The sequence below is a fragment of the Babylonia areolata genome, chromosome 22 (genome assembly GCF_041734735.1).
Source record: "Babylonia areolata isolate BAREFJ2019XMU chromosome 22, ASM4173473v1, whole genome shotgun sequence".
Lineage (NCBI taxonomy): Eukaryota > Metazoa > Mollusca > Gastropoda > Neogastropoda > Buccinidae > Babylonia > Babylonia areolata.
Window position 1 is genome coordinate 16597488 of NC_134897.1, and position 19545 is coordinate 16617032.

General features: G+C 41.2%; 1 protein-coding gene across 1 annotated transcript in view; it reads left to right on the plus strand.

The window, feature by feature from the left end:
• Positions 1–3207: 3207 nt before the first annotated feature.
• Positions 3208–19545, plus strand: part of LOC143297386 (solute carrier family 22 member 7-like) — a 25915-nt gene continuing 9577 nt past the window's right edge. Inside the window, exons 1-5 of the mRNA XM_076609703.1 lie at positions 3208–3372; positions 3766–3986; positions 16250–16480; positions 17252–17454; positions 18999–19472. Coding sequence (XP_076465818.1) covers positions 3228–3372; positions 3766–3986; positions 16250–16480; positions 17252–17454; positions 18999–19472 — 1274 coding nt within the window. The 5' untranslated portion in view covers positions 3208–3227. The remainder of the gene's footprint in view (positions 3373–3765; positions 3987–16249; positions 16481–17251; positions 17455–18998; positions 19473–19545) is intronic.

Sequence of the window (19545 nt, forward strand, 5' to 3'; positions counted from 1 at the left end):
CCATCATGTTTTCGACCACAGGCTTTTTCCAATATCAAAACCTGTGTATGACCATCTGAGTTTGGTCAATATTTGAAACAAGGGGAAAAAAGAAAAAGGTTTCACAGCTGGCAGGATCATTGCTTTGATGAGGTCCATAAAAGCAAAATATGAGGGCTTCGTCTACATCCCAAACTGTGTTGCTTAAAGCCCAACCACCAAAGAGAACCATACTATTATCAGGGTCACACACAGACACACACATTCACTCACTCACTCACTCACTCACACACATACACACACACACACACACACACACACACACACACACACACGCACACACACACACACACACACACATATATATACACACTCACTCACTCACACACACACACACACACACACACACACACACACACACACACACACACACACACACACATACACACACTCACTCACTCACCCACTCACACACACACACACACACACACACACACACACACACACATACACACACACACGCGCGCGCGCGCGCGCACACACACACAAACAGTGTGAATCAATCATACTTTTTGTCTGATGTGCATTTGCTGTAATATCCGAAGCTGGTAAATTAATCCTCTCTCGGTGACAACCGCAGATAGTTCTTCAAATAATTCAGGTTTGAATGAATCGTCAAACTGATTCTTCGTTGTAATGTTCACTGTCTTGCACACACACACACACACACACACACACACACACGCTTGACATACGCTCAAGAGGTATTTTTCAGTGCTCCACTGCATTTGCTGAAGAAGCTACAAAGCATTGATTGTAAGACTTATAAACTCGCTCTAGGTGTGCCCATTCTTACACCAAATTTAGGGACTTACAGAGAAGCAGGTGTTTTATCTCTTGATGAACAAAGGAAAGCTTCAGCCGCGAAATTCGTTATCAAATCTTTCGCATATGAAACATTTTCAAAAGAAGAAGCTGATTTGAGTTCACAAAAAGATTTTGCTAAAAGAGCCTAAGACGATACAGTCTATGACATCCATTAATACATTTGCATCAGATATCATTAGACAAAAGATAAAAGACAAAAGACAAGCAAATTGCAAAAGTACCTACTTTTTCACCTGTCCCTGAATGGGAGCAGTGTAAAGCTACCTTTGACATGGATTATACAGATTTATCCAAGAACCAGTCACCATTTTTGTTAAAACCTGAAGTGCTCTCCCATATAGAAAAGCAATATTCAAATTATCTAAAAATATACAGACGGATCTGTTCTAGAAGATGGTTCTTCAGGAGCGGCTTTTGTAATTCTTTCATTTAGAATGGAAGAATTATACTATATTGGTAGACAATATTCCATTTTCACAGCTGAACTTATAGCCATACTTATGGCCTTAAATTATATTTCAGACATTCCGAAAACTGTAAGTGAAATTTTATTATGTGTAGACTCAAAGTCAGTATTACAAGCTATAGAATCTCCAAATTCAAAGAAGCGAATTGAGATGATAATGGAAATAAAACATATTATTCACCAACTGACAAAACAGGGCATTAAAATGACTTTCTGTTGGGTACCTTCGCACTGTGGAATATCTTCAAATGAGTGGGTAGACCAAGCAGCTAGAAGAGCAGCACGTAATTTCGAAGGCGCAATACAACTTGACATCCAGTTAGATCTACATGAATGCATTAGTTGTATAGAAAATGTATCTAGAAATCGATTTAAGAAATTACTTACAGATTCAAATAATCAATATTACCTATGTTGTGTAAACACAAAGAATGCAGCTAATCCCAAACATTTTCTAAATTCGACACCAGCAGCACATTCAAGACAAATTACAAGTCTAATGTATAGACTTCGTTTAAATGCCTTTCGTACAAAATTTTCTAAAAACATATAATGTATATGCGGTAAGCAAATACCTGTAAGCCATCTACCCATTCATTGTCCGAGCATAAGACAGTTAATTCCAAAAGATGTAGTTGATGACTTTTCTTCCAATGTTTCATTAGCCACTGAAAAGATTTTGAATGATTATTCATTGCTTAGAATGTTTTCAGAAATTTTAAACTCCAGTCCAGTTGGTATCTTCCTTTGATGTATTATAATTAATACTGTTATTTATATTTACATTGTTGTAGGTTAATACTTGTTGATATGCATATACATATTCTCCTTCCCATGACACCTCATTCAATACACACCACAATCTCTTTAGAATTTTTCTTATAATATACTTTTCCTCTGATACATAACATGAACACTTTTTTTTTTTACACTAATATTCACATGGATTCCCTTTCCTTTATACACTACTTTACTCCTTTCCGTCTAAAAACACTTATAGTGAACAGACGTTAAACTGAAGAAAAAACACACACACGCACACACACACACACACACACACACACAGCCTTCAGGATGACACAACGTGGATGTGATTATTGCATGCATTTCAGATGGATAAGAGAGAGAGAGAGAGAGAGAGAGAGAGAGAGAGAGAGGCGAGTACCTCAGTGACAAAGGAGGTGTAGGAAGGCATGGAGAAGTTGACACCAGCCACACAGGGAAGAGAGTGAGTGGAGGATGTACCAGAAGTGTTCACACACACACACACACACACAGCCTTCACGGTGACACAACGTGGATGTGATTATTACATGCATATTAGATGGATAAGAGAGAGAAAGGGGGGATGGGAGGGAGAGAGAGAGAGAGAGAATGATGATAATGTTCTGGCTATTCATGTAGCTTTACATGCACTGAGTCATTTTACACAACAGGCTGTCGAACTGGGTAGAGCCAATTCACAACTACCTTTGAACGCTCATCATTTACACACGCACACAGAATGTGTTTTACGTGTGTAACCTTATCTTTAACCCGCCATGTAGGCAGCGAGAGAGAGAGAGAGAAGGGGAGGGGAGGGGGGCGGGCACGCTAAGTCAACAGATGTTCCGAGCTTTTAAAAATGTAGATCAAGGTTTCATTTTCATCATTGACATTCAGCCAAGCCTCGCGCAAGAACAAACGCTTTTACGATGTTTTAAAACATTTTGCGTCCTTATCATAATGGCCTGGAATGTGCTATATATTATGTGTGTATGTGCTCGCAAAACCAGCAACACGCAGCACCATCGCCGTTCACAGGACACGATCGACCAACATTGTGGCAGACAAGAAACGCGTGGCCATCACCAACAGCTGCACTGACATGACGCCTTGCCAGGAGAAGCCACTCATGGATGAGACCGGAGGTGTTATGGATTTGGAGGCCATCTTTCAGCAGTTCGGAAGAAGAAGACGCTACCATGTCGTCCAGCTGATGCTACAGCTTGTTGCCAGTTTCACGTACGGAGTCTCAACCATGGCTTTCGTATTTCTAGGTTAGTGTTTTTGGTTTTCATACGAAATGCTTTGACACACGAACTGCTGGCGACTGTCAAACGACGGAAGATGGCATGGTTTGGTCACGTCATACGACATATAACACCCTCTCCAAAACCATCCTGCAAGGGACTGTAGAGGGAGGGTGCAGACGGGGGCGGCAGAGAAAGAGCTGGTCCGACAACGTCAAGGAATGGACCAAAATGACGATGCCAGATCTCCTCACGACAGCTGCCAACAGAACGGCGTGGCGAGCTATGATATCTTCCTCATGTCCCCCCAACGACCCCAGCGGTCAAGGGAATGAATGAATGAATGATGACGAACTGCTTGTGGGCATGTAAGTGATTATGCATGCGTACATAACATGAGTGTATGTGTGTGTTTTGCAGGCCACCATCCAGATTACCGGTGCAATCAGTTGCACAACGTCACTCAGGTGGAAACGTATCTCCCGGATGACGTCTCCAACTTCACTCTCCACGACATCCAGTATCACCAGTGTAGCATTGACGTCACTGTCAACACTTCCGGTACATCCTCCACTCACTCTCTTCCCTGTGTGGCTGGTGTCAACTTCTCCATGCCTTCCCACACCTCCTTTGTCACTGAGGTACTCGCCTCTCTCTCTCTCTCTCTCTGAGGCTATACAACGCATCGTGTGTGTGTGTGTGTGTGTGTGTGTGTGTGTGTGTGTGTGTGTGTGTGTGTGTATCTGTGAGTCTCTCTCTCTCTCTGTTTGTCTTTCTTTCTCTGTCCCATAGAGCATGGAGATGCTAGGGTAATCCTTTGGTTCCGCACTTCGAGGTAAAGAAAATATATTCAAGAAATTCAATGTGTATCCTTTCTTTCTTCATTCTTTTCGTTTCCGCCTTCTCAATCCATTCACCTTCATTTCTCCCAGAACATCCTCTCTCCCTATGTACATTCTAGAGATGTTTGCCAAACTGTTCTGTTAAGCAGGTCTTTGGCTAAATTGACATTTTTGCGTTTATTCGTGGAACCACGTTGTCTTTCTAAGAAATCTGAAGATATCCGGGTTAGTTTGTGGATTTTCTTGTGCGGAAATGCAGTCCACCCAGTGATCAAGTCTTTGAAGACAGAAATCTCAGTGAAGAGTTCTCCATATTCAGATTGGATTGCCAATGCTGAGTATCCACACAACGAGTTGTCTGTCTGAATTATTTGTTCCCAATATACCGCAGTCATATCTGCTGTTACGGTTTTCAGATCTCTTCTTGGTGTTCTGTCCACAACTCACTGAAGACTTTGGCAGATTCTCCCCGTCCTTCTTTTCTGCAACAATCGTCAGGGTGTAGAATGTATTTCGTTGTTGTTGTTGTTTTGTATTGAGTTGAAATTTGCTGATAAAATTACGGGCGAAACTGGTACCAGTACCAGTTGTGCTTCAACTGTCTCTGATGCCAATAGTAGACCTGTACCATGAGCAAGTGCATGATCTTGTGTTGGAGGCCTGAGTAGATATTCATATACCCTACGTTTTAGCCTTATTTGACCTGTGAATTTGACCTTGTTTCACCAAAAGGCCAAGAATGTCGATATTATAATTATCTTATCATTTTGCTTCCAGTTTTGATCGTTTTTCTCGTCTTGTTTAGGGTTCCGACGTTCCAGGACCCTATCATGGTTTTGGTCTTGGTTGTCAGAGAAAGTTTTGTCGGCGTGCTTCAAAGTGTCTTCTACCTGGACCAAGCTGCTTTACTGTTTCGCTGTAATGTTGCAATTGTCTTGGGTGTTTGTTTTTTTCTTTTCTTGTGCTTGTTGTTTGCTGTACTGGGATGTTAGCCTGCCAGGAGCCAGTTGCATTGCTCGGATGGAAGAGCCTAGTATGCTCGTAAACCGCTACTGTGTGTCGTATGGAATTGACCAATGGCGTAGTTCTGTCAACGTAGGCATTTAGTCACGTGTGACTGTCAAAAAGTTAGAACCAAGCAATGCAACTGGCACCACAGGTGTCCACCCCCTAGCTTGGGGACCAGGGCCGGACTACCTGTTCGTTTCAGTTTCGCGTTCAGTTACAATGTGTCAAAGTGTGCTGACTATACACCACATCACATAATGCTGTTTGAAAAAAATGGAGTAGATGCATGACGTTCACACATGCTCGTTCTTTTCAGACACCAGAAAAGCATTCTTAAAACCACTTTATTGTAAACGACCGAACACACTGAAATTCAGTACACTCTTTAATTCCCCGAAGAAAAAAAGTGTTGTTGAAGCTGGCAACATTTTTGAAAATTATTATTGAATCTGTGCGATAATTTTGTTGTTCTTATTCTTTTTTTTCTTATATTAGGATAACAGTACTAAACGCTTCAAGTAATATATTTCCTATGTGTATTTTTTTTGGTTTTTTTGTTGTTGTTGTTGTTGTTGGGTTTTTTTGGGGGGGCGGGGGCGGGGGGGGGGGGGGGTGTTGTTTTTCTTTTTTTTTCTTTTCTTTTTTCTCTCCTTATATTGAATTGCTGATAGTTTATTTGCGTGTGTGTGCATGTGGGCCCTGCAGGTTTTCTTTTCCTAGGGTTCCACTGTGTGTCCCCCCCCCCGGCCCCCGCCCCCCCGCCCCATCCGCCCCCCCCCTCCTCCCCGGCTCCTACGCCCCTTTTCTTATATTTTCTCTCTCTTCTTCTTCGTGCGATTGCACGTCTCGAGTATGTGGGCCTGTTTTTCCCTTGTGTCTCCATGTACCCAAATCGGGTTTCTCGGATTAGACATGATTTTTAACCTTTTGAACATAAACCCAACGCGCTCACCAGGCCTTGAAGCGACGCCTCTAGAGACTGTGTTCATAGATAGATAGATAGATAGGAACAGACAGACAGAGAGAGAAAGAGAGAGGGAGATATTAAGTGTTGGGAATAATATTCTGCATGCGATGTCAATTTTTTTTTTTTTTTTTCACATTACGTTGTTTTATTATTTCACATTCGTTGACGTGTTCTTTGTCAATTTTTAAAAAAAATTTTTTATGTATTCACATCAATTGATGTATTAAGTGTTGGGAATAATATTCTGCATGCGATGTCAATTTTTTTTTTCTTTTTTTTTTCACATTACGTTGTTTTATTATTTCACATCAGTTGACGTGTTCTTTGTCAACTTTTTTTTTTTAATGTATTCACATCAATTGATGTGTAATTTGACCCATTGGAAAGGCACAAAACTGTGAACGTAAAGTGCGCAGAGCATATTACATTACCGGGACTAGTTTTGTCGGAGAATATTATTGGCTTGTCCTGGCGAATGGCTGGATTGTACGTCGTAAATTTGGAACTCTTTCTTCATTTCTCTCGCTTTTTTTTTTCACGCGCGCGCGCGCACACATAAACACACACACACACACACACACACACACACACACACACACACACACACACACACACACACACACACACACACACACACACACACACACACACACATTAACACAGCTGACTTTTAAAGTAAAGGATCAAACAAAACGAAAATAAACAACACATGCATAAAACCTATCCTCAAAACCACTCATAATAATAAATTATATAATTGTGTCTGCCATCTGTGCAAACGTCGTGAGCGCACTTGTTTGCATTCAAAGCATTGAATCCATTTTGCCTTAGCTCTGCTGTTGCAGAAAGGTTTGGCACACACAAAACAAAAGGCGTGTGTTTGAAATGTAATTTTCGTTTCCACAAAATTTTCTTTTGCTTTTGTTTGATATGTTGCGAGTCAAAGTCAAAATAGTGTAACCCCCCCCTACCCCCCAAAAAAACAACAACAAAACAAAAACAACAACAAACAAACAAAAAACAGAAACACACACCAAAAACAATAACAACAAAAAACAAAAACAAAACAAAAAAACGTGGGTGCACATGGATTTACTAGGCACATGCACAGCAAATTATACTGATAACATACTGAACTGAATGGCCCAGTATAACTCACGCATAAACTCACATACGCTTACACGATAATGCAAAAACACAAACACAAAAAAAAAAAAAAACATTTACTGATTCCACTCATAACTTATCAAAATTATTCGCGAAAGCAGTGATTTCCAATAATTTATTTTTTTTTTTAAATGTGACCCTCCATCACGGAATGAGTCGCTTTGCACCTGACCAACTTTCCCGCTAGCGGCGATTTTAGGCGGGTGGGGATCAGGTTGTCGATTTTCAGATTTTGACTTCATAGTAAACTTTAGGCTTTCTTTAATCTCATATTAACGAACGAACGAACGAATCTTTTTAATGAGGGAAGTGGAATAAGCATGCATATGCTTTTTTACATCCAGCCCTCAGGGCAAAAGAAATGAAATCAAAATGTTCACAAGATAACAAAGGGTTATAGAAAAACATACATGAAACACGCGTACATATTGAAGTATCTAGGCATAATTGTGTCATCTTTTGCCTTAAAAGTGTGCTTAAAATGCCTAACCCGTCATTCTGATCGCCTATGACTTCGCGAAATCGATCAACTTTGACAAGTTTGCCCTCCCTCATCTCTTGGAATCGACCGGTCGAATCATACATCGTTTTAAAGGTCAAGTCCGTCTCTTTCAATCTATGTCCTTCTCATTGGTTGATTTTTGAACTACGAGCGAATCGTCGCTTTCAAAATAAGGATACACTACGTAAACAATGCGTCACTATGAAGGAAAATCGCCTCTGTCATTGGTCGAGAGAGGCCACGTCACAAAACCAGCCATTCAGCACGCTAGTTCAAATAAACATGGTCGCAGGGTTCGGAAGCACGCTTTTCAAGAGTGACTTGGTGATTTCCTGACAAGATACACTTGCGTTGCACACATTTTGCCATTCAGTGAAGAAGACGACATTTGTGAGTTTCTAACCCAGTACTTCATTGATGGAACTGACCATTCCAACAAGGCTGATGGTCATGAATTCGATCTCAGTGAACACGAAGGCGACGCTGATTTCGAAAGCAGACGACGCAGGATTATCGTTCAGCTTTCATCAGCAATAATATTAATTTTGATGTAGATGACGAATCAACATTTCGCTAGATACAGAAAGGTTGGAAGCCTTCGCCTGTAATTGCCGAAATCACATGCACCAGGTGCCATCAGTGTTGTGACTGACATGGAAACAAGTGAAACTGACTTGCTGCGCTGAAGTGATAGAACTGTGTTTCTCACAGCTCACACAAGGAATATGCAAGCAAAGTGACTGGGGGACTGGAAGTACCTGAAGTGTCTGAAGGTAAGCATTCTTATTTTACCCACATTGACAAATACTGAAATGTAATGATGATATAATCAATCGATAATAATTCATTTAACAATGATTGACTCAAGACTAATTTATTGTCTTACATTGGAACAGAAATTCACTGTTTGACATGTGGAATAAAAATGATTAAAAGAATAAAGTGAATCTGAGGAAATTAACAATGTAAATTAAAAGAAGATCACACACACACACACACACACACACACACACACACACACACACACACACACACACACACACCGTCTAAAACACTTATAGTGAATAGACGTTAAACTGAAACACACAAAATGTATGACACAGTGTGTATACATGCCACTCACACACACACACACACACACACACACACACATACACCACACACAATGTCTGTCACACAGTGAGTCATACTCACACAATATCACACACACACACACACACACACACACACACTGTCCCTGCACAGTTTAACCATTATATGTAACTGAGCAAGGGCAGGTACAGGGGTATGACATTATGAACAGTTTTCAGTTTCACAGAATTTGCTTCAATGGATATTTTATGTGAATGTGTGTCAGGTTGGTGTGTGTGTGTGTGTGTGTGTGTGTGTGTGTGTGTGTGTGTGTGTTGTTGTTGTTGTTGTTGTTGTTGTTGTTGTTGTTTTGAGGTAAATAAATATAGAGTTGTGTCAACAGTAAATACTAACAATATTACTAATAGTTCAATTTCTTTTTCAGCCCTGAAAGATATGATGGTACTTTATATGCCTGCCTGTACACCAATGAATAATTCTGAGATCACTGCTGGCAAGTCATGTCATCAGAAGGAGAGGCAACACCACCACACTAACTACACTGTCAACTAAAGAACTGTCTGCTGGTGAACTATCTATGAGTGAGTGAGTCAACTGTTAATGTACTATGATTTACAGTATAAATTTACCATGAAGTGTGCAAACTTAGTTTCATTTTACAAACTTTGTATAGATGTACATGTATGGAATTGTAAACTTTTGCACAGACATTTACATAAATGATATAAGTGTGCATGTGCTTGACATGCCACTATGCATAAAGTAACTTAATGGATTGCAGCATGTCATGCACATGCACACTGATATGCACACTGATACTCATAGTGATACAGCATTAATAATCACTATTTCATACTTTTATTATCAGTAAACTGCTTTGTCTGGTTATATGTATATGTATATATATATATATATATATATATATATATATATATATATATATATATATATATCTTCTTCTTTCTTCTTTATCCGTCCTCTTGTACCATCTAGGGCGTCGAGGGGAGAAAGAGCTGACGGGCCCTGGCAAGCTGGAAGGCCTCGTTGGGTGGAATGTTGTGGGTCTTCAGGGTTTCTTTCACACCGTCAATCCAGGTCTTCCTTGGTCTTCCTCTTGCCTTGTATCCTGATATCCTTTTGTTGTACGCTTTACTGGCCATCTGGTGAGGTGCCATACGTGTTAGATGTCCAAACCATCTGATCGTTTGCCTTTGGATATGGTGGAGGACAGGTGTTGTTCCCACCATTTCTCTGATCCTGGTGTTTCTGATCATGTCCCGTCTGGTCTTGTTGACGGCTGTCCTCAGACATCGCATCTCGCAAGTGGTTATTTTGCGTTCCAGACTTTTTGTCAGGGTCCATGTCTGGCACTGGTAGGTCAAGGTGGGGATGAAGATGGAGGTAATGAGTTTGGCTTTGGTCTCAATGGGGATGTTGGGATGTTTGAGGAGTGGGGCAAGCTGGTAGCTGACGCTGTTAGCCTTCTGTACTCTCGTCTCAATCTCTCTGTTGAGACGTCCATCTTCCGAGAAAATACTGCCGAGATACTTGAACTCGCTGACTTGTTTCAGCGGAATTCCGTTGACGTTGATGTTTAGGTTGCCAGGTATTCTGCTGACCTTCATCGTCTCGGTTTTGCTGATGCTGATCTTCATGTTGAGCTCCTCGCACTGTGTGTTCAGTCTGTCTGTGTGCTCTTGAAGTTGTTCTTCTTTCTCATGTGCCAGGCTTTGGTCATCTGCGAACAGCATCTCATTCAGATCTTCTGGGTTGGGTTTTGCTTCTTTTGTGATTTTATCCATGTATGTGATGAAAAGTAACGGTGATAGAACACACCCTTGTCTCACTCCAGATGACACCTCGAACCAGTCTGTGAGTCCGTTTTGGGTGCGGACTGCACTCATACTGTTGTTGTAGATGGCTCTGATGTTGTCCAACAGTTGTCCCCTGATGCTGTACTCTTCGAGTGTTTGCCATAGCTTGTTTCTGTCCACTCGGTCAAATGCTTTCTCCTGGTCTACAAACACAAGATTTAGTTCTCTGTTGTGCTCGATTGTCTTTTCGCTCAGTTGCCTGAGAGCGAAGATAGCGTCTGTACACCCTCTTCCTTTTCTGAAGCCCATCTGCGCCTCACTCAGTAATGGTTCCACCTTGTACCTTGTACGCTGTTCCAAGATCTTTGCGTACATCTTTCCTGTGTGGCTCAGGAGGGAAATTCCTCGATATATGCTGCAGTCTTTTTTTGCTGCCTTTCTTCTTCCAGATTGGTACCACAACTGCTCTCTGCCAGTCTTCCGGGACTGTCCTCTCCATCCATGCTTTCTGGAATATTGTGGTCAGCCAGGTGATTCCTGTTTCTCCACATGTCAGGATGGCTTCAGTTGTAATGCCATCAATGCCTGCTGCTTTGTTCCTTGGGCTGGTCTTTAGTGCCTGCTGTACCTCTGATCTTAAAATGTTTGGTTCTTCTTCTTCTGGGTGGTGTGGATGAAACTGGATCTGTGTGGTATTTTGGCTGCTTGGGTTCAAAAGTTCCTTGAAATATTCCTGCCATCTATTTTTGATGCTGTCTTCCTTACTGAGAGGGTTCCCATCTTTGTCATTGACCACTGTTGTTGGGCTGTATGGCTCATCTCGTAGTCTCATTGCTTTGACACTTTTGTAGAACTGTCGTGGTGACTGCTTGCACAGTTCACTTAATTCCTCGCCATATTTCTTCCATGACTGTTCCTTGGCGCTTCTGACTGTCCTCTTACAGTGTCGTCTTGCCAGTCTATACCTCACATAATCCTCATCTAGCTTTGATTTTAACCACACCTTGAACAGCTCCTTCTTTTCTTTGACGGCCTCCTTTACTGTGTCATTCCACCAAGCTGTCTGTTTCGCCTTCCCTTTTCCGGTGTTCTTTGTACCGCATGCTTTCCTGAGTGTCTCTGTCAGTGTGTTCTTGAACACTGACCATGCTTCTTCTGCTGTCATATCTGTGCTGTCCACTTCTTCAAGCTTCTTTGTGACTTCAGTTTCCACTTCCTGTCTCAATTCTTCCTTTTGGAGTTTTCTTAAGTTGATCTGCTTGTCTGCTTTCTTCTTCTTTCTCCTTGGTCTTTCACTCCTCTGTTTTGTGAATAGGATCACCGGACGGTGGTCAGTGTCCAAAGCTGCGTTTGGAATGGATCTCGCATCTGTGACTCTGCTCCGTTCGTCTATACGTGTCAAGATGAAATCTATCTGTGATGACACATTCAGATCATTCCATCTGTACCAAGTTTGTTTCTGGCTGGGTCTGTGTTGGTAAAAAGTGTTTGTGATCCATAGGCCATGTTCTGCACACAGTGCTAAAAGCTGTTCCCCGTTGTAGTTGCACTCTGTGTTAGTGTCACTGTGTGGGCCAAGGTGCTGGTCCCAAGGTGCTCTTCTTTTGCCTACTCTTCCATTGAAATCTCCCATGACAATAAGTTCTTCCTTGTCTGGGACTGTGCTTATGGTGTCTGCTAACTTCTCAAAGAATTCCTCCTTTTGTTCTTCACTGTAAGAGTCATTGCAAGGTGCGTAAGCTTGGATGAAGTTTAAGGTCGTCCGTTCTCCTCTTACTCGGATTTTGATGATCCTCTCCGAGATAAAATCTGTTTCCAGCACATTCTTTGCTGCGTCTGGGTGCAGGATAAAACCTACGACATGTGTTGCTCTTGTTGTTATATCCACGCCACTCCAGATGAGGACATAGTCCTCGTGGATCTGTTTGATTCCAGTTCCCTTCCGTCTGCAGTCTGAGATTCCCATTATTGGTATTTTCCATCTCTTCATGAAGTCAATGACCTCTGGCTCCTTGTCTCTGAGTCCACACACGTTCCAAGTACTAGTTCTTTCTCGTTGGCCTTTTCCGTTTCCAGTTCGTTTTCCGTTTTGATCCGTCCGTTTCTTTTTCCTTTTAATTTCTTGAGCAAGAGTTAATCCACCGCCGGCTTGCTAGGCCTGTCGCAGCTTCACCAGAGCCCCGTTGGCCAGCATTACCTGTTTCCACCTCCCACGACGAGGACGAGGGGTTGGGCTTTGAGAGGCATATATATATATATATATATATATATATAAAAGTGTATTTTTTTTTTATTTTCTGATAAAATACATAGAACTAGAAGTAAGGCATTTTGTAAAGTCCTGTGTAAAGAATGAAAGCTGTGATGGAAATGTACAAAACTGAAATTACTGTTGATATTTAATCTAGCATTATTAGCATTAATGAATAAACTTTAGAACATATAGAAAATAAATCAAAACAAAGAAAATGAAAAGAGACAAAGAAGTATTACATAACAAACTGTTTCAGGATAAACCATGCATTTTTGGAACATACTGACACCACCGGTGGAGAAAAAAGAGTGGAGGAAGGAGGTTCAACATCAACACCATCCACCCTGATGACTAACACTTTGTACCACAAGAATTGATTACCTGTGCCACATATCTGCACATTTAAAAAAAAAAATTATATTTTTTAAATTATTTTTTAGCAGATTGAGTGTTTGTTTGATGAGGTTGTGTGTCTTTATTGTGTGAAGTATGGGTTTGACAAGTAGGTTTTCTTTGCAGATGAAGTGTTTGAAGTGTTCATTTGGATTATGAAGTGTATTTCATTTGATGCTATGCTAGGATAAAACACACATGAACTTGTACATTTTGTATGAGCAGCTTTGTTGTGTGGATCTTTTTTTTTGTTATTTTGTTGTGCTTGTTGTACGGATTATGGTAATATCACAAGCACACTAAGCCAGTGAGCACATTGAATTACAGCAATTACATGATTCAGCATCATGATTTAGCATTTTTTACCTTTAATCTGGCATAAAGTTTAGTACACATACTATACAAAGCAAATGTTTCATAGTAATTGGACCACAAACAACACCACAACAAAACTAATCTTAAAACTGGAAGGTTTTTAGTCATGTTGAGCTGATTAAAAAGTAAGTATACTAACACTTCAGTTGCAATTCTTTCAAAAAAAAAAAAAAAAAAAAAAAAAAACTTATTTGAATAAAATCAAATACACTCAATATTTTTCTTTCAAACTTTGTGCAATTGTGGATATTGCCACTAAATATGTGTGTGCCAAATTTCATAAACATATCTTGCTTAGAAGTATGTGGTTGCTATGAACATGTTCCAAAACTTTTCGGCCTTGATTTCTCAGTTCGTTACTTTCGCGACTTTAGAACTTCAAATCAAACTTTTCACAGAATCATCCGATTTACAAACTTTTTTTTTTCGCTGTAAAGGTCATTTATTGCAGATTTATGATATGCCAATAACTAAAAATCGACCTCTGGTGCAAAGCAACTCATTTCGTGGTGGAGGGTCACAATTACAATAAAATCAAATCAGTCATGTAGACACAAGCGCGCGCAAGCAGTGTGTGTGTGTGTGTGTGTGTGTGTGTGTGTGTGTGCGTGCGTGTGTGGACGATTTAAAAATAAGTACTGCATTGGAATGATGAATTACATATTTGACATCTTATATTCATACACTTCGCTAGCGTGAGCAACTGAATTCTCCTCGTGGAGCAATGCAGTGAAAAGATTTCAATTGTGTTTGGCAATTCATTCTATAGGTCTGGACTTCAACATTTCTGGCACAATCTTTCATTTCTCTGTACAACCTGAACTCTTCATTTTTTTGTATTGGTGACTTGTGACCGAAGGTTATAAATTTCGTTACTGCAAGAGATATGCTGTAAGGTAAGGATGATGCGCATTTCTCGAAAATTTGCGTTAACATCCTGAAATTATTATAATACAGTTCGTTTTCATTAATTTCTGCATGGCATCATTAAACAGTGTGATCCTACAACGTGTTCTTTATGTCAGATTTTGATACGGCGTCCACTGGATATTTCGGACACAGCTGGACGACCTTGACGGTCTGGCCATTCTTTCCCACACCAAAACACAGATGAAGAAAAGACCAGAACTGTTGCGGAAACTTCAGCTTGCCTGGGCCTCAACATCCACAGAGGGAAAAACAAGACCCTTAAGGTCGTCACAGCAAACGCAACACTAATGAAACGAAAAGACGAGGCGCTAATGGAGGTGGAGAGTTTCTCATGACTTGGCAGCATCATTGGCAATCAGGGTGCAACATATACTGAGAGTAGTCCCCGCACTGGCATGGCAAGGGCGGCTTTTCATCAGCTGAAGAAAGTGTGAGGATCCTGAGATCTCACAACTGATATCAAGATTAGGATCTTCAACATTGTAGAGAAGCCTGTCCTACTGCATGGTGCAGAACCACTGCCATGAGGAGAATCCAGACTTTCATTAACACCTGCCTCAAAAGGATTCTTCGGATTCGCTGACCAGACAGAATCACCAGTGAAGAACTGTGGGGGGAAAAAAACGACAGCAGCTTGCAGAAGAAGAGATCGACCAAATGCTCAGCAGTCATGCATCTGGTGTCGCAAGGAAAGCTCTTACCTGGAACCCGCAAAGTAAAATCCAAAGACACCGGCCAAGAAATACATGTTGCCGTGATCTGGAGGCAGACGTGAAGACAGGCCACACCTGGGGACAGCTGGAGTGACTGACACATGACCAGGATGGTTAGAGAACGCTTGTTGGTAGTCTGTGTCCCAAAGGGGCAGCAGGCGTAGGTGAGGTGAGGTGAACTTGTGATTGGGAGTTCTTAGTTTTATTGCTGCAAGAGATGGTTATCAGGAAAGGATTTATACATATTTCTCGAACTCAAAGGTCTGCTTAGGCGTCCTGTGTACAGCTCGTTTTCATAAAGTTCTGCGAGCCGTCATTGAACGAACTGATCTTACAACATGTTCTTTATGTCAGATTTAAAACCGGAAGCACGGAGAGTATGTGTCAGCGGGTATGTCCCAAATTATCCAGTGTGGCTACAACATGGACCAAGGAGGTTACACATTTGAAACATGAGTTATAAATGGCGCACGATAACTAGTTACTGTTATAGGTAAACGCGATCTTTTGCCAAAATTCAGCAGTCTAAATTTGGCTTTAATGTCTGTTGAGTACTGACCCAATTCTCATAGCTCTATGTTAGGAGGGGCAGACTTATTAAGTTTTGGTAATACCAATGCTTTCATTAACAGCTGGGAATGAACTGAATCCTTTGTGGAGGATAGAGCCGTTTTGTTATGTCTGAAACCACTCAAGTTTCGTTTCCTTTAAGAGACGTCAGATACTCCGACATTGTGGATTTAAGAAAGCCAGTAAATACACATTAAAAAAAAGTGAGATCTGCAGGCATTACAGATTCTCTGTATTATCTATTAAAAGTGCACTGGTGAGTGTGTGATGTTTTCAGTGGTCGCTGGTGTGTGACAAGACAGGGCTGACGGAGCTCACCCAGACAGGGTTCTTTGGCGGTCAGGCTGTGGGCGCTATGCTGTTCTCTGGTCTAGCTGACCGCTACGGCCGGCGAAAAGTGTACGTGGCCTGTGCTGTGGCCACCATGGCGTCTTTCGTCAGTCTGAGCTTCGTCCACAGCTATGAGTTGGTCCTAGGCAGCAGGATCGTTGCCGGGTTTTTCATGTCGGTAAGGCTGTAGTGCTGCTATGATTTCACGTTACGTTCAAAAGAAGAAAATCTGACATCCTGATATCTCCTCCTTTATTTTGGTATTTGTTTATAATAAAGTAAAACATGAAGAAAATTATTGACATTGGTATCTAGGATCACACATAGGGCAATTTTTTTTTCTCATAAAATGAGTGGTTTGCATTCAATGATTCTGTACCATTTTACTAACTCACAACATGACCCATCTAAGGTATCTGATCCACACCAGAGCCATGCCGGTTGAAAGGTAAACGGATTCACAATCGTGCTTTGTACAAAACTTGACATCTATCTATCTATCTATCTATCTATATATATATATATATGTGTGTGTCCGTGTGTGTGTGTGTGTGTGTCTGTGTGTGTCTGTGTGTGTGTGTGTGTGTAGGTTATGTTATGCTCTTTAAAAATATTTTGTGGTTGTTGTGTTCATTTTATTCAAAACATTGGAAAATATAAGTGTTATAATCAAGTTGTTTATTTTATTTTAAAGTTGTGTAATGTGTATTTGCGTAAAAAAAATTGTTGGAACTCAACAAATCCATAGACCATTCTTCTATGTGTGGATATGGTAGAGCCGTGTGCGTGAGCGCACGTGCGCATTGCAATCTCAAAGAGAAAGACGAACAGAGAGACAGAGTGAGAGAGAAGAGAAAGTGGTTATGTAAGTAAGTAAGTAAATAAGTAAGTAAGTAAGTAAATGAGTGCGTGAGAGAAAATGGGTTTGTTCAATACATGTTACCTGCAGGGCATGATCAACTCAGCCTACACGATGTTCATGGAGCTGTTGCCCCATCAGTGGCGATTTCTATCCAGTGTTCTGGACGCCGTCATGTGGTCCTCAAGCTGTGTCTTCGTGGCCACAGTGGCCTACTTCCTGCAAGGAGTGTCCTGGAGATACCTCTGTCTGGCCTATTCCTCCGTGTTTCTCTACAGTCTCCTCTTACCGTGGTAAGGGTCTGAGCTTTTTAGAGTGGAGTCGTCTGCTTTCGTGTCTTGTGTCCATATGTTTTACTTCAATGGGTAAATAAAAACTAGTTCACAGCGAAATGCTGATCAACAACTTCATTGTGTAACCGTAAACAAAACGTCAGCTCTGTGAATCGGGCATTTCGTTTTGTTTTTGTTTTTTTTTCCAACATTTTTGATCAGACAAAGGTATACGGATACAAAATTTAGTATACTTTGTGCAAGATACAGAGTAAAGACATTATGATGGTCTAAATACTGATGTGAATCGGGCATTTCGGTGTTTTTTTTCCAACATTTTTGATCAGACAAAGGTATACAGATACAAAATTTAGTACACTTTGTGCAAGATACAGGCTAAAGACATTATGATGGTCTAAATACTGACAAGTCCACAACAACATTATGTACGCAGAACAATATATATTCGATAACATAGTCCCATGGTGTCATTATATAGCTTAATCTTGTATAAAGCATGTATATAAACACTATTTCTGCAAAAAATTTGTTATGTCCCACAGTTATGTTAAAAGCATACTTGTCTGCTTTATGTATGTCTCCTTGAGATCTTTTTCAAACATTTGTAATGTTGATTTTATTTTGTTTATTCTGCATTTGTATACATAGAATTTAGCTATCAAGAAGATATGTGAGAACTATACATCTGCTTTTATTATGTTATGACCATGAAGCACTAGTACATCTCCTTTTCTTCTCCAGCAATCGCTTATTCGTTGAGCCAGCCTGAAAGAGCGCCTTTTCGGGAGTGGACACTGTACCTTGTCCCTCTAATGACAGTTCCCTATGAATCCGCTGACACCAGAGACTTCATCATGGCTTTACCACAAGAATGGAAGTTGAGGGGAAATCAAAACTGAGGTCACTATAACAGCAGAGCATGAAAGACCACATAACTGTGGTCAGTTCGTTTTCATAGTTGTTGATGATGGATGATGAGAATTGTGGCAATGCTGCTATAGAGATTCATTCAGGATTGCGACGACGTGACAAGGCTGTACCATACGTCTCCTTTCATTACGTATCCCGGCGTCGACCAGGCCCGAGAGATACTGATCAAACAGAGACAAACAGACCGACCGACCGACAGACAGACAAATATACAGGAAAGATAGAGAGGCAGAGATAGATAGATAGACAGATATATATATATATATATGTGTGTGTGTGTGTGTGTGTGTGTGTGTGTGTGTGTGTGTAGAGAGAGAGAGAGAGAGAGAGATTAATTAACAGGGACAAACTGAAAGACGGACAGAACACAGAATCAGTTGTGGTTTAATGGAGCTGTGTGTGAGTGTGTGTGTGTGTGTGCGTGAGTGTGTGTGTAGACCGTGAGAGCAATGTGCGAGTGTTGTTGCACAAATATATGCATGTACCTAATTTATTCGTGGGATCGACGTGTACGTGTATGTGTGTCTTTGTCTGTGTGTGTCTGTGTGTGTCTGTGTCTGTGTCTATCAATCTGTCTTTTGTTGACAAAAAAAACAACTTTGATTACCCCGCAGCATACTGGACGAATCCCTTCGTTGGCTTGTGGCTACTGGAAGGAGTAAAGACGCCGGGAAAGTCCTGAATAAAGCTTGTCAGATGAACGGACTTGTCACCGAAAACATCAAAAAACCTTTCCAGATGCAGACTATAGCCAACAACAGTCATCCTACAAACAATGTTCACATTCTCAGCAGTGTCACGGACAACAGCGATCAGAATACAGAGAAAGAAGGGGATAAAGGTTTCACCAAGGAAGTGGTCACCAATGTTGGGATTCTAGATTCTGGGGACTGCAATGAAGACAGAACTGTCAGAACTGACCAGAGTGACGAGTTCAAGAGAGACGTGGACGCTAAAGATGGAAACAAAGCCAGCAGCAACGGACGGGTGACGTCAGAGGACGAACCACCCTCCGCCAAATACACCGTGTTGGACTTGTTTCGGCACAGGGTTGTTTTGGTGCCCCTTCTCATCTGCATATTTGTCTGGTAAAGTATATCATCTCTCTCTCTCTCTCTCTCGCCTCAGGCTCTGTCTCTCTGTGTGCATGTCCGTCTTCCT